At 43.6% G+C, this 14472-nt stretch overlaps 1 protein-coding gene across 1 annotated transcript in view; it reads right to left on the bottom strand.

The window, feature by feature from the left end:
- The window catches only part of LAMB4 (laminin subunit beta 4), a 107312-nt gene extending 94007 nt beyond the window's left edge, over positions 1 to 13305 (bottom strand). Inside the window, 12 exon segments of the mRNA XM_079932179.1 lie at positions 471 to 659; positions 1963 to 2083; positions 3409 to 3459; positions 3463 to 3494; positions 3497 to 3521; positions 3525 to 3622; positions 3801 to 3864; positions 5201 to 5365; positions 5369 to 5389; positions 7081 to 7154; positions 9693 to 9828; positions 12917 to 13305. Of these exon segments, the coding sequence (XP_079788305.1) occupies positions 471 to 659; positions 1963 to 2083; positions 3409 to 3459; positions 3463 to 3494; positions 3497 to 3521; positions 3525 to 3622; positions 3801 to 3864; positions 5201 to 5365; positions 5369 to 5389; positions 7081 to 7154; positions 9693 to 9828; positions 12917 to 13057 (1117 nt within the window). The 5' untranslated portion in view covers positions 13058 to 13305.
- Positions 13306 to 14472: the final 1167 nt, after the last annotated feature.

The raw sequence follows: 14472 nt of genomic DNA, 5'->3' as shown, positions 1-14472 counted from the left end.
GTATTATTTTGTCTATGAGTGAAATATTCCCTTTGAAAAAGTTGACATTAAAGATAAAAGGAAAGATTTTTAAAGGTTAAAAAAAGAAAAATGAAACGAGGTAATAGCTTAGCAAAGTTGAATCATCTACAGCCAAATGCTGTAGCCAGTTTCTCTAGTTACTTCCTTGAGCTGACACTGCAGGTGCATGCGGCCTCTTCTGAAACCATCACCCCATCCTCGTTGAATTCAGAACAGTTTCCCGAATCATCAGTATCAGCCCCGGCCGCAAGACCACCAGGACGGACCTGGATTACCTGGCCCAACTTGTTCAGAGAGAGAAAAGCTCTCAGAGCCGAAGCAATTTTGCAGTTCCCACCCCCAAGAGGGCAGTTTGGAGACGCCGCTGAACCCAGGGTGGGCTGACGGCCCCAGGGACACCAGCTCTGTTCAGATGAGGGGAGAGGATGGGTCAGAGGCTGGGGACTCACGAATGCACGCGTACGGATCCGAGATGGCCTTGAGGGGGTCCCTGGAGAAAAGGGGCCTGAAGCGATCGCAGTGCTGGCCCTCGGTGTTGTGCCGGCAGCCGTCACACACGTACCCTCTGCGACTCCCGCTCGCCAGGTACACCGTCTTGTCGAAGTGACAGCGGTCAGAGTGTCCGTTACAGTGACAAGCTGAGAACCGAGTGGAGTTACGAGAGATTCGCCAAGGTCTCAGGGATGAGCACCCTCAGGAAGGTGGCTCCACGCCCCATCACCCATTCTCCCCTCCTCCGCTTTCTTCAGCCACCCCGCCTTCTTTCACCAAATATACAAAGGCTTAAAATAGGTGCTTTCAAGGATCTTTCTAGTACTCCGATTCTGCTCATACACTCTCTGTAAAATGTGTTCCCGAAATGTTTAATATTTAGTTTTTTTTTTTTAAATCAAGCGAACAAATCTATATCACGTGGGTGACCTAGAAGCCCTAGCATGCAGTATGTTTGTTGTCCTTCGGTAAAGAATACTTTGACTGACTCGGGCTTTGTAAATCTGAATTTTTTACATCATATACTCTGCAGTATGGTACTACTGCATTCTCCAGATCGGATGCTAGAGCTGGGCCCAGCCAGCCTCTGCTTCTCTAGGGCAGAATTGCTGGAAGCGGGGCTGCAGGCTGTTTTCCTCCCATCAGGGGCTCAGCCAGAGTGTCGGAAGGAAAGGCAGTCTGTTTAGAGGGATTTGTGTGTCTTTGTGGTAATGTCTATGCTGTTCATCCTGTTGGGTTTTTCCCTGTAAAGAGCATAACCTCTGGCTACGTTTTGCTGGGTCTTATCCACTGTGACACTCACGGATGGGGCTTTCCATAAAAGCTCATCTGACAACCTCTCCTTCGAATCCTGTTTTCCCCATATTTGGGAAAAGAAACTGGATAACAGGTTTATTTGGAAGTTCATCAAAATTCGGAGGCAGCAAACACATGACAAAACGCCCTATCTTATCAGCCTCAATAGTTTATAAAAAATACAATAGCCTGTCCAACTCCATTCTGGACCTTGTTTCTCATCTTAGCTGACATATGGTTCAAGGTCACCTTCATTTGAGTGTGTGATAATTCAGGAAAACAGTGGGGATCTTTGTACCCATTCTAGGGGTCACCACATTCCTGGAGTGGCACTGTCCTCACAGATATTACCATTTCATGGCTATGCCCCCCCTCTGCAAAGGGGCCACACAACATGCATATTGTCTCGTTCTTCAAATTAATGTGAATTTTTGGTGTGAAGGTTTGAGAAGCTGCTGATTCTTCTATGTGAGATACTGGGAGACATGAGGCTATCGCACATTTGGAGCTGTAAGCCACAGGGGCTCACCACCTGTGCTGCCTGCAGCTCCACAGACACAAACTAAATGTTCTCCAAAAGAAGGAAAAGCAGAGATCGTGTAAGGAGCTCACATAAGGAAACTCGGTGTATGCTGAGAGCGGAGGTCCACCCACCTCGGCAAGTGCTGTCCAGGGGGCCCACGGCTAGCCTCCAAGGAACGTCCTGGAAGAAGTCCTTGCACCTCTCCCAGTTCGGGCCATCTGTACTGTGCTGACAGGTGCACCGACCATGAACCTGCATGTGTGAGGAACATAAACACAGGGCTTATCTTAGAGCTTTGAGGACGCTGGGGTTCTTTAAATGGAAAATGACATACCAGGCCACAGGGTCCCTCTGGGTCTTAGTTTCCCATCTGTTAGTTACAATACCAGCCTTGACTATCTTTTATTATTTGCTTAACTAGCTATTAAATTTTAAAAAATTTAAGATGTTTAGTGAACACCTAAAATAAATGTTTTTGCATTTCTGAATTCTAATTTCAGGGAACACAGAACACACATTTTGCAGCCTTTGGCAAAATGAGGGCCAGGATGGGGAGTATGCGTGTGCACATGCGTGTGCACGTGCGTGTGCGTGTATGGGCTGATTTAGGAGCATCAAGGAAAAGAGGGAACTAGAAACCAGAAAGCACTAGAGAAAGGTATGTGATTCTCTTGTTTTTTTCACAAAATGCCCTCCGTGTCCACGTTCCCAGGGAAAAGTTCCATTTCCAGTGAAACACAGAGGTGTCTAGGTGGGAAGATGCAATAGCCTCAATCCAGCCTTGTCTGTTATGACCAATAGTTCAAACCTATTGAGTTAGACACACCCCCAGGACCCTGCAAAAAATACCATTCTTCGGGGCTTCCCTGGTGGCGCAGTGGTTGAGAGTCCGCCTGCCAAGTCAGGGGACACGGGTTCGTGCCCCGGTCCGGGAAGATCCCACATGCCGCGGAGCGGCTGGGCCCGTGAGCCATGGCCGCTGAGCCTGCGCGTCCAGAGCCTGTGCTCCGCCACGGGAGAGGCCACAACAGTGAGAGGCCCACGTACGGCAAAAAAAAAAAAAAAAAAAAAAAACCATTCTTCTACTACATTACTCTTTTACGATTAGTCCCAGGAATGGAGAAGATCTGCACTGCTTAAGATAGTCATTTGTAGTGTAAGTGTTACTTGGGGTGACCATCTTCAGAGCATCAGATGTCACTCAGACACCTTGGCACTGAGCACAGGCTCTCACATGATAGACCTTCAGTATGTTTTTGTGAGACAATGATGTGAACTTACAGGTCATCCCTAGCAAATCTCCATTCCCTAAAAAACCAATAAACAAAAGACAGCAAAACGGACTATCTTGAAATCATAAATTATAAATTCTGCCCATTAGCTGAATGATGCCCACATGTGGCAGAATCCACAAGAACCTCTGTCCAGAGAACCGAAGGCCCCCAGAATGGCCTGACGGGCCAGGTTGAATGAAACAACATTGTTGATCCCCACATACAGAGTCTGATCTACATTCAGCACCAAGACAGTGAAGGGAAGATGGGAGAGCCAACCACGCTTTCAAGTTTGTAACTCACCATTCCGGGAGGGCTGAAAACGTCTCCGCGCAGCTTCTGTGTTGGGCCACGTTAGCTAGCATGGCCACTGCAAAAACATCTTCCCAAGCCACCATCTCATAAAGAGCATAGTACTATTTATCAAGGGAATCATTTTGCCTCCTTCCGAGCAAAGTATCCCCGAGGGTATGGAGTTTGGTAAAGTTCATCCTCAGGTTTCTTAACGTCACAAGGTCTAGAGAAAGGAAAATAATGAAATTAACGAATCTAAGTGCATTTAGGTTGGATGGGTTCAACGCACCCTGCTTGACTGATATCTCCTTAATGTCCCCTAGACATGCAATAACAAGGAATTTCCCTAACGTGAAATTCTAGAAAAGGAGTTGGTGTGAAAAATATAAAGCAATTCATACCCTGGACGTAGGGGCTGTAAGGGTTTTCTATTTCAAAGCTGGGATCCAAAACTTCTAAAACAACCTGTAAAACAAAGGTAGGTTAATTTAGAGTATTTTACCCCAAAAACGTAATTGTTAAATATACTCTTAAAGAAGAGATTCTGACCTTACAAGAAGGCTGGGCCATTGCTTCCCACCTGGTGTAAAACGCAGATTATCATTTGGGTTTGAGACAAGCTGGGACCTGGGACCGTTTATTGCAGTGCTTGCACCTGAACACACCTCTCCTCCAGCAACAAAATACAGAGAAACTGCATGGGACTAAAAATAACTGCATGCATGCACAGTTGGGGCAAATTCTGGACCCGAAAGATACAAAGAGACCAAAAAACCCAACTGCCACTTTTGAAGAGCCTGGAGCACAAACAGGGTGTCAGGAGCAAAAGCAGGGTATTGTGCGTGCCCCCTGCATGCAACACTACCTAAGAGGTGGGCAAAACACCTGAGCCACCCCTCTCGCCCAACCCCTGGACACAGCCTACCTTCACCCCCTATAAGAAACAAGCTTGTCCCTCCCTCGGGGAGCGAGCAAGCAGGGGAAACTGTTGTTTGTTCTCGTTCCCCCCTGCTGCAGCAGGGGCCCCAATAAAGTCTTGCCTGAATTTGTCTGGCCTCTAGTCAAATTTTATTGATTGGGGAAGGCCAAGAACCCTGGTCAGTAACAGGTTCTCATATGAACAAAAATACCAAGAATGAAAATGAAGGAAGGTTGTTAAACAGTCATTCTGGCTCTTTACGCACAAGTGGTCCATGTAGATGGAAGTGCTGATACCACTGGTGAAAGGGCTCCTCTGTTGGGTTGGGGTGGAGTGATGGGGTCACTATTCGGCAAGTCATCGTCAATTTAGATCTGGCGGGGGATTCTGGACCTGCCTTCTGCCACCCTTCCTTCTAGTCTAGCTGATAAGGTCATATCTCCCAAGCACACTCCTACCCCCTGACCCTCTGCCCATCACCAGCTTTGCTCTGAGGAAGTTCCTGGCAGATTCCACGTGGGTGGGGACTTACAGAGCACGGAGCTGAGACAACTAATCCAGGGCTGCCGCCAGCCTCTGTGGTTCCTTTACAAGGGTTAGAAAAAGATGTTCCTTCCTCTGGTGCCCAGGCTGCACTTTAGCCCTTGCTTACCTTCAGCACAGCACTCCTCTACAGGATGATTTCTTATAAGGTATTTATAATTTATCTGAATATAAGATGAATTCAGGACTCATTTCAATCCAGACACGTTCATTCTGAAACAACCAGCAGCTCAAGTTCAATTTCAGTAGACACTACCTAAATTGTTTGCATCTCAATTAACCACATTAACAAAAATAGGTTTCATTTATGGCAAAGAAATCCAAAGAAGGAAATGCTACCTCACCACCAGTGGAGGGTTCAATATCCGAATATTTGGAGTCACAAACAAGGTCTCCCACTCCGTGGGCCTGGCCAGATGTGATGTTGGGGAAGGAAGTAGCACAGTCTTTGGCAAAATATTTGAACACTCTCCAGGTGTGTCCATAGTCTGTGGAGCATTCAATTCACATTGCGGCAGGCCAAAAAGTCTAGGAGAAAAATGAGTTAAACTTGTCATACCTCACAAAAGTTGATTTTATTACTCACTCCAGATTGAACGTTTCCATTTTCAAATTGCATTTTTTAAAACTTTATTTGTATCTTTAAAAATCTATTCTACCGGGCTTCCCTGGTGGCGCAGTGGTTAAGAATCCGCCTGCCAATGCAGTGAACATGGGTTCGAGCCCTGGTCCGGGAAGATCCCATATGCCATGGGGCAACTAAGCCTGTGCGCCACAACTACTGAGCCTGCTCTCTAGATCCCGCGAGCCACAACTAGGGAGCCTGCGACCCACAACTACTGAAGCCCGCGCGCCTACAGCCCATGCTCCGCAACAAAAGAAGCCACCACAGTGAGAAGTCCGTGCACCGCAATGAAGAGTAGCCCCCGCTCACCGCAACCAGAGAAAGCCCGCGCACAGAAACGAAGACCCAACACAGCAAAAAATAAATAAGTAAATAAAATACATTTACAAAACAAACAAACAAAATCTATTCTACCGTGAAAACACCGAAATCTCTTTCTAACAAGCGGGCGAGTATTTATGAGCACATGCTTTACCCCAGAATCGAATTCCACTTTTAAATTGTTTATGGTTCTGTGAATTATTAATTGAAGCAAGATAGCATACTCATTTTTAAAAAAGGCAGTGTAGCAGATATTTTACAGCAATTTGCATGTGGTTTTTCTTTGCCTAGGATGCTTTTCCTCTGGCAAACTCCTACACATCCTTCAAAATCCACCATGAAGTTTACCAACTCCCCAGAGCCATCTTAGCCATGTCAATGAACCCCCCGGCATTCTAATCATATATCTATTTCTGCACTTGTCACTGGGCATTATAATTTCAAATTTATATATATATGTGTGTGTGTATATTATATATATATTATATATATGTTTGTATACATGACTAAACTGTGAGCTCTTTGAAGGCAAAGACTGGGTTCTTTTTAAAATTTTTAAAACATTTAGTTTTATGTTCCTTTTTTTTTTTTTTGCGGTACGCGGGCCTCTCACTGTTGTGGCCTCTCCCATTGCGGAGCACAGGCTCTGGACGCGCAGGCTCAGCGGCCATGGCTCACGGGCCCAGCCGCTCCGTGGCATGTGGGATCTCCCCGGACCGGGGCATGAACCCGCGTCCCCTGCATCCGCAGGCGGACTCTCAACCACTGCTCCACCAGGAAAGCCCCTTATGTTCCTTTTTTATTACCAAAACCTAGCTCCAGGCTTGACATCAAAATTAGAATTTTGATGAATGATTAAAGAATGACAATAGTACAGGATTTTCTCTGGCATCTACCTAATCTCAGTAAAGAGCCTTTAAATTTTCTCCCTCTTTTGATCACAATTTTTCCCTAAATAATTTCCAGTTCCTGCCCTCTTATGTCAAAAATTATCTTTCTAGTTCTTGTAATCTCTATCAACCCAGGGCTTGGAGGTTTCCTTTTTGCTGTATCTTCCAAGATTTTATTTTATTTTTATGCTTAATCTATATAAGTTATTAATGAGCAGAGGGTTTTTTTTTTGTTTTTCATTCAAGAACAAAAACCCAGATGACAAAGCTTCAGTTGGATTTAAACAGCTTTTTGTTCTCTGTAGGGAAGCAAGGAAGCAAAATTGTAGGTATGCCAAGCATTTGGTAAATAGATAAGGGGACAGCAGCCTACACATCTGTACCTTAAAGGTCAGAATAAGTTGATTGAACTGAAGTAATGCCTCTAGATCCAGTCTGATGCTGACATGATCAAGACCTAAAGGAAAAACCAGAAAGAAGAAAATCAGTGATTTTGAGAGACCCGTTTATCACGTTAATCCCTCATTGTGGCTTGTCTGTAACGAAACCCTTTGAAATCTCAGGGCTGGTGATCAACACTCTTGCCTAGTCTGCTGGAGTGGTTTCCCAAGCCACCCATGCCCAGGAGAAGGTCCACGTGAGGATAATACCCATTTTCCCCTGACTGTGCCCACATCCACCTTTTGGTGGCAATGCACACGGCCACTGTGTGGCAGCATTACGTACCACCAAGGGAGTTCCCGGACATTCCCCAGAGGTGGAAAGAGAAGGATCATTTCCATGACCTCGAATCTTGACTCAACATAAGCTAGCAGGCACAGCATGGCAAACACCCTTTTCTTCCAACAGCTGCAAAAAAGCATTTGAACTAGTTGTATTGTCACTTAGCAGAAAACCCAGCTTGGATTATTTCCCTGGGACTGAGGGTCTGTGGGCTCCTCTGTGGCCACCAATCATGTCCTTGTTCAATGGATGACATAGAAAGACAACCTCATATTATGCTTGCCCTAAATGAGCTTATATATTATGACGATTTCCACACTCCCTTCTCATGATCTAGGATCTCCTAAGGGGGATATATTTAGGTGTCCAAAGAGAACACATGGATTGTAGCCCAAAGCATCCTGGCCAGGACTTTGCACTGAGATAGCTGCCATCCAGCTCTAGCACGGACACAGAGGATCAACTCCAATCCAGACGTGATAGAAGCCACTCTCGAGTGGAACTGTCCAATGGGAACATGAGTCCCATGTGTCATTTAAAATTTTCTAGCAGCCACATTTTAAAGTAAAAAGAAGCAGGAGAAATTATTTATCTTTATTAATAATAAATATAATAACAATACTTTATTATATTTATTATAAATTATTTATAATACATATATAATATATTGAATATTACTTATATATGTCATATGTGATATAATGTATTATTTATCATATATATTTATAATGTCATATATGATCTATATAATATACTGAATCCAATATATGAAAAACATTCTCATTTCAATATATAATCAACATTTTAAAAATTAGTAGTGCTTTATTACACATATTTTTCCCTAAATTAAGTCTTAGAAATACACTCACAGTGCATCTCAGTTTGGTTTTGCCATGTTTTGCATGCTCAGGAGCCATGTGTGGACCCACCGTATTGGACAGTCGAGTTCCAGAGAGCAGTGGCTGCACCGTGGTGAGCTGGGGAGCAGCTTAGCATTCGAGGCTGAATGGCTTGGAGAAGGATTTGCTGCCGAGAGAGCAGCCACACTCCAGGCTCTGTGTCGAGGGCTCCTAGCTCTTTCTGGAAAGCACATCTCCTGTCCCCTGTCTAAAGTTCTTGGTTGAGAACCCATCTTCTGTGTAGTCAGCTTTGACCGAAGGGCATTCCTTCTGTAAGGAGACGTGGAACGAATGCTGGACGTGTGGGTCAAAGCAGCTGTGAAGCAAAAATGGCCGCATCCGTCAGTGTGGCAAAACCCACCAACATTCACTAAGGAGAGTCCAATGACAGACCAATCATTAGGATCCAAAATGAACCAGCATTTAATAGACACCAATCATGTCCCTGTCCAATGGGTGACATAAAAAAATAGCCTCATGTGATGCTTGCCCTAAATGATCTTACCTATTATGATTATTCCCACACTCCCCTCTCATGGTCTAGGATCCCCGAAGGGAAATATGTTTAGGCATCTGAACACAAGAGAGGAATTGTAGCCCAAGGTGCAACATACAGAGATGTGGCAATGGAATCCTTTTCTGGGTTAAGGGCTCCAGACCAGTGTTGAAGAGGGCCCATCATTTAATATAGCCCAACCAGCTGCATTAAACACATAAGGCCCAAGGCTGGGGTGGGAAACAAGAAATCCCCGATCAGGTCCAAACTTACAGTGGTGTCTAGGAAATAAGGATGGTCAGGGCCGGTGTGAGGTTCAGTATCACAGTTATTCATGAACAGGGAAGGGCATCAATCCAGGAAAGAAAGAACTGCAGTGAGTAGCCAACTCTCCTCTCAATTCAATTTTTACATTAAAATCTTTGGCTTACCGTAAGAACTAAAATGTCCTTTCTCTTTCTCCCTTCAGGAGTTGAAAAAGGAAAAAGCACAAGGTATTAACTCTCAGACTTCCCCTGGGTTATTATTTCTGTTTACAGCAGTGTGTTTTTATATATGGCTTAATTTACCAACACCTCATAACTTTTTTTTTTTTTTAACAAAGAACAAGAGGCTGCAGAGCTATGTTCCTTCCCACCACAGAAGAAGTGAAACATTCTGAGTTATGTGCTTAAAAAATACTTCGATTTCTCAAGAGGAAAATAATCTTTCTTAAAATAAAAATTAAATTTTGTTTTTTTACAGGGTTTTACATTCTCAGTGGATACGATTGCATTTCAGTATAACTCCTTGTTGTGTTAGTGCCAAAATCATAGAGTGAAAGGTGCCTTACGAAAAATTTGAAGGAATAAAAAATTGGAATGGAACTTAATCATACCGTTTTCTGATTGCCACCATTTCTTTTCTCCATCTGGTTCAAAATTTGGGATTACATTCTCAGTGGTGTGGCTGTTGGGTTGGGCGTGCGGATCATATGGAAATCTGGAGTCACAGATGAGGCATTTTTGTTCCCCCTGGAAAACACATCATTAAAATTAAAAATAAAGAATCATCATTACTTATTGTTGATATGAATTTAAAAACAAGCTGTACTTACTATATTTTTCATTCAGTCTGGCTAAAAATACAAAGTAGGGGAAGTAAAAAGACATCAATTTTTCCATCAATAGGCATTTAACTACAAAAATAAACAAAATTAAGATGTGACCTAGAAATTTTATAAATTTATACATTTGGGACAAAAATGCAGATTTATGTAGAACTAATAATTTTTCTCATACAAGGGGCAGAGGAACTGGAGGTTATTTTAAACTATAGAAAAATAATTAGGATATACTATTGAGTTGGAATGACTCTCTTTAGCCAAAAAAAAGAATAATTAGGGACTCCCCTGGTGGCACAAGGGTTAAGAACCCACCTGCCAATGCAGGGGACACGGGTTCGAGCCCTGGTACGGGAAGATCCCACATGCTGCGGAGCAACTAAACCTGTGTCCCACAACTACTGAGCCTGCTCTCTAGAGCCCGCAAACCACAACTACTGAGCCCGCATGCCACAACTACTGAAGCCCTCGTGCCTAGAGCCTGAGCTCTGCAACAAGAGAAGCCACCACAATGAGAAGCCCGCACACCGCAATGAAGAGTAGCCCCTGCTCACTGCAACTAGAGAAAGCCCATGTGCAGCAATGAAGACCCAACGCAGCCAACAATAAATTAAAAAAAATAAAATTCAAATAGCTATATAAAAAAAGAATTAGGAAGAAATTAATGAAATAATTGGCCATTAGTTTATCTGCAACCATCATCCTTTCCCTCTCAGACATTATTTTTGGCATAAAAGCTTCCAGGGCCAAAATCTTTACATCACACATGTGGATTTTATAAAAGATTTTCATTAAACTCACAACAGAGAGACCCACCCTCTTGTCTTGCAGACTAGAAGGTTTTAGTTAATTGGAACTAGTTTTGCTTGGGATGGATTTTCAAAGGTTATAACAGTCAAGATTGGCCTTTGAGTTTGCTTAATTTAATGCATCCACTTGTAGCTCTACTTAAAACTCCTGGGGAAATCTCCCGAGATTTCCAAAGGACTGCCAATGGTCTGCACAGATGTTCCTGGCTAATATTTGCGGGACTCTGGAGGATCATTTTTGCAAAGCTTCCAGGAAGCAGGAGCTATTTCTTACATTTCCATATTGGAAATTGCCCACAACAGCAAATGTGCTGGTAGGTATTCAGCGAGTGTTTGATTTTATGTTTGATCATGGCTTACAAGGGCCTACACGATCTGACCGGGCCCACCTCTTTTGTTGAACAAACGCATGATGATTTTAATGACTATTTCAGCTAGAGTCTGTCAAAGTAAACCAGTCTTTCAAGAGATCTATAAAATCTTTTTAGAAGCATGGGCCACCATGAGCCTTATACTTGAAGAAAACCAAAATGCCCTTTGGAAATGAAGGACTCATACAAGCAACATCAGTTCTGCCTACACGGAGGTTTGCCCCAGGTCTGTCCTAAAAGAGCAGCAGGAACCCTGTGATTCCACTAAAGGTGTCAAGACTTCATTTCAGTAATACTATGAAAATTATTGGGGAAAATGTCTAACTTCAAGGACCATTTTGATTGTGGGTCATTTTTTTTTTTCTGTAAACATTTTCGAAGCACAATCTTTGATGGAAATGGCTACAGAGGATGCTTAGTTGTGGCAACTACATATGGGACGTCCAACTTGGGTAGCACTCTAAGTCAATGTTGACTTGAAGATTCGGAAGAGAATGTTTCACTTGATAGCTCTTTGCTAGACTATGGATGAAAAAAAATTATCTTCCATGCCAGGCAAATGTTTACGTAACTAGTACTTGTAGTCCCACCTGTAATACTTTGTCAGCCAGAAGCTATCTTGAGGGTTTTTTCCCAGTTTGAAGATGAAGATTTCTGTGATTACCTAGACCAAAGAAGCTCTGCAGTTCGATTTATTTCTATTTTTGGTGTAACTTTGCAATCCAGGAACATCAATTTCTAATTATCATCACAGTATATTGGCTCATGACAACTTAAGCAAATGCCAATGGTGGAAGGACAAGAGGGGTGATGCCAGCGTTGGAAAGTTTCTAGTATTACAGTTGGGAGCTACTTCTTTGTCCAGAGGACCTGGACTTCGGGAAGTTACCTGAAGGGCCTTCCATCCCACCTGACCTAAAACTGAGCAAAACTATAGTGTCATTTCCTTGCACATGTAGAGGATTTGCCTTCTTATACAAGTACTTCCCAACCTTAGGCCAGGGCTCAACATTCAGGTATTGTCTCCACTTATTTATAATCATCTTCTTTTTACTAGAAACCAATGAGAATACAAAGCCTTTCCCAGAGCCTCCGGGAGTTGCCTTAAACGAACAATACGTGGAAAAGCCTGGGCCACTAACATTAGGCTTACATCCAACTTCCTTCCTGAACATCCTCTCAGTTAAGGGGTTGACGTGATTGCCTTGGGCTTTTCAGCAGGTATGATACTCAGATGACCTTGCATGCTTGTTTCAGAGCCCAGGGAAGAAAAAAAAAGCAACTGGTCTTTTAATAAAATGGGTCTTTAAGAAAAAAAGGCACAAAAATATGTTCACTTCAGGATTTGATAGTCTCTAGGCAAGACAATTTCCAAGTAGCATGGAACTGTAGACAATTCCAAGTCTGCCCCAGCTCCATCTCCACCTGAAGCAGGGCAGTGAGAACTCACGTTCAGCATAATAGCCTTGCGGCCCTGAGGGATCTTCCATCTTCACCCAACTAGTCAATTAAGTCCACTCCATGAGAGTCACTAAGGCAGCCAAGCAGAACAGTATATTGTACAGTATTCCCTTCAAAGACTGAATCAAAAAAGGCTTTTCTGTCTAACTCTAAAGGTTACAAGAAATAGATGAAGCCCATTTTCCTTTTTCTCTGATCAGGGAAGGTTTCCCGGATGTTGAATTGAATCACTTGTGTCTCTGATGTTTGGGAAAGCGTGCTGTCTCCTCTTTACTGTTGTCTCGACGGCCCTATATGTACTTGGAAAAACCTACATCACTGACTAAATCATGTCCCCGCAAGTAAAGAATCAACCCACCTCAAGGTAGCTGAGGATGCAGTATTTCTGGGTCCCGCCCAGCCCACAGGTAGAAGCAGAGAGCTGCGCGCTGCAACCCACCAGGAGATTGCTGGTGGAGGGGCGACAACCACCTCTGTTGCATTCATCCTGAGCTTCCATGTAACTGAGCAACCCTTGACCATGACAGAAACAGGACAGAGGAGGCAGTCTAAGGGTAGCAGAAGGCTTAGAGAAGCAACTGGTTAAGTGGGAGAGTTAACAGTCTGTGTATTTTTAATACTAGTTCTGTGATTATTAAGATCCTGGTGGTGGATGCTGTTGGTTTCCTCAGCCTGATGGAAATCTCTTAGCCTGGGAGGTTAAGCCACCTGTGCTCATGTCCCCACCTGGCCCAGCCGGTAGCCAATGACTGATGGATACATATTTCCCAGCCATTGCCTCAGGCTGGGATCCACTCTGTGGTGCAAGTTATGCTCAGAAGCTCTCCTGGGAGGAGGTTAAAGCCAGACTCCTGCTGGGACCCCATCCTGCCTCCACCCCCCTCACTCTCCCTCCTCAGAGCACTCCCTCAATAAATCACTTGCACACAAATCCTTGTCTCAGGTTCTGCTTCTGGGAGACCTGATCTGAGACAGCCTCCATTCGCTGGGAATTCTCTATGTGTTATTTTAGGGTAAATAACAAAGATGAATGCATAGACACGAGGAAGGAGAATCCTCATCCTGCCTCTTATACCTGTTGTCCAAACGTGGAGAAAATCAACTGGAGAATTTAAGAATTTCTTGGGAAATAACTTCCTCTTAAAATATATAAATTCAACTGACCCCTTTATAACCTGAATTGCTGGGTTCAGATACACCATGGACCAAATCATACCCCTTTGGGATAAAGGATGGGACAGGTGGGAGTTTCAGCCTGTATAGTACACTTAGCCATCGGTACCTGCCGTCCAACAGATCTGTCATGAAGGTTTCAGTCACAGGTGAGCTAGAGCATTAAAGGGCAGCTCTATCTCAACTGTCACCTCAGTTCTTTACTTTTCACGTGTAGCCTCTGAAATAGTATCTTTAAAGCTTGGTTTAAAAATGATTTTTAATGTTCTGCTTGTTTTAAAATGTTAAATTCTGAGTTAAGGTAGCTGTTAAATCTTTATACGTGAATGCGGGGCGGGTATGCTAATCCAAACTGTTTCTTGCCTGCGTGGATCGCCTGCAGGGTTTACTCCGTTATGTTAAAGTCACACACTTGCATTGACAACAAGCTCATGATCCATAAAAAGAAAAATTGGTAAATTGGACCTCATCAAAATTAAAAACTTTGTGAAGAGGTAAAAAGGCAAGCTACAGACTGGGAGAATATAATTACGAATCACGTATCTGACAAAGCACTTGATCTAGAATATATAAAGGGCTCTCAAAACTGGACATTAAAAAACCAATCCAAGTAGAAAATGGCAAGCGGCATGAATAGACATTTCACTGTAGGAGACAGACAGATAGCCAGTAAGCACCTGAGAAGATGTTCAACATCATTAGCCATCAGGGAGACGCCAATCAAAACCACAATAGCACTAC

The sequence above is a fragment of the Stenella coeruleoalba genome (genome assembly GCF_951394435.1).
Source record: "Stenella coeruleoalba genome assembly, chromosome: 9".
Taxonomy (NCBI): domain Eukaryota; kingdom Metazoa; phylum Chordata; class Mammalia; order Artiodactyla; family Delphinidae; genus Stenella; species Stenella coeruleoalba.
Note: the sequence above shows the minus strand (reverse complement) of the source record. Positions and strands in the feature narration are given on the sequence as shown.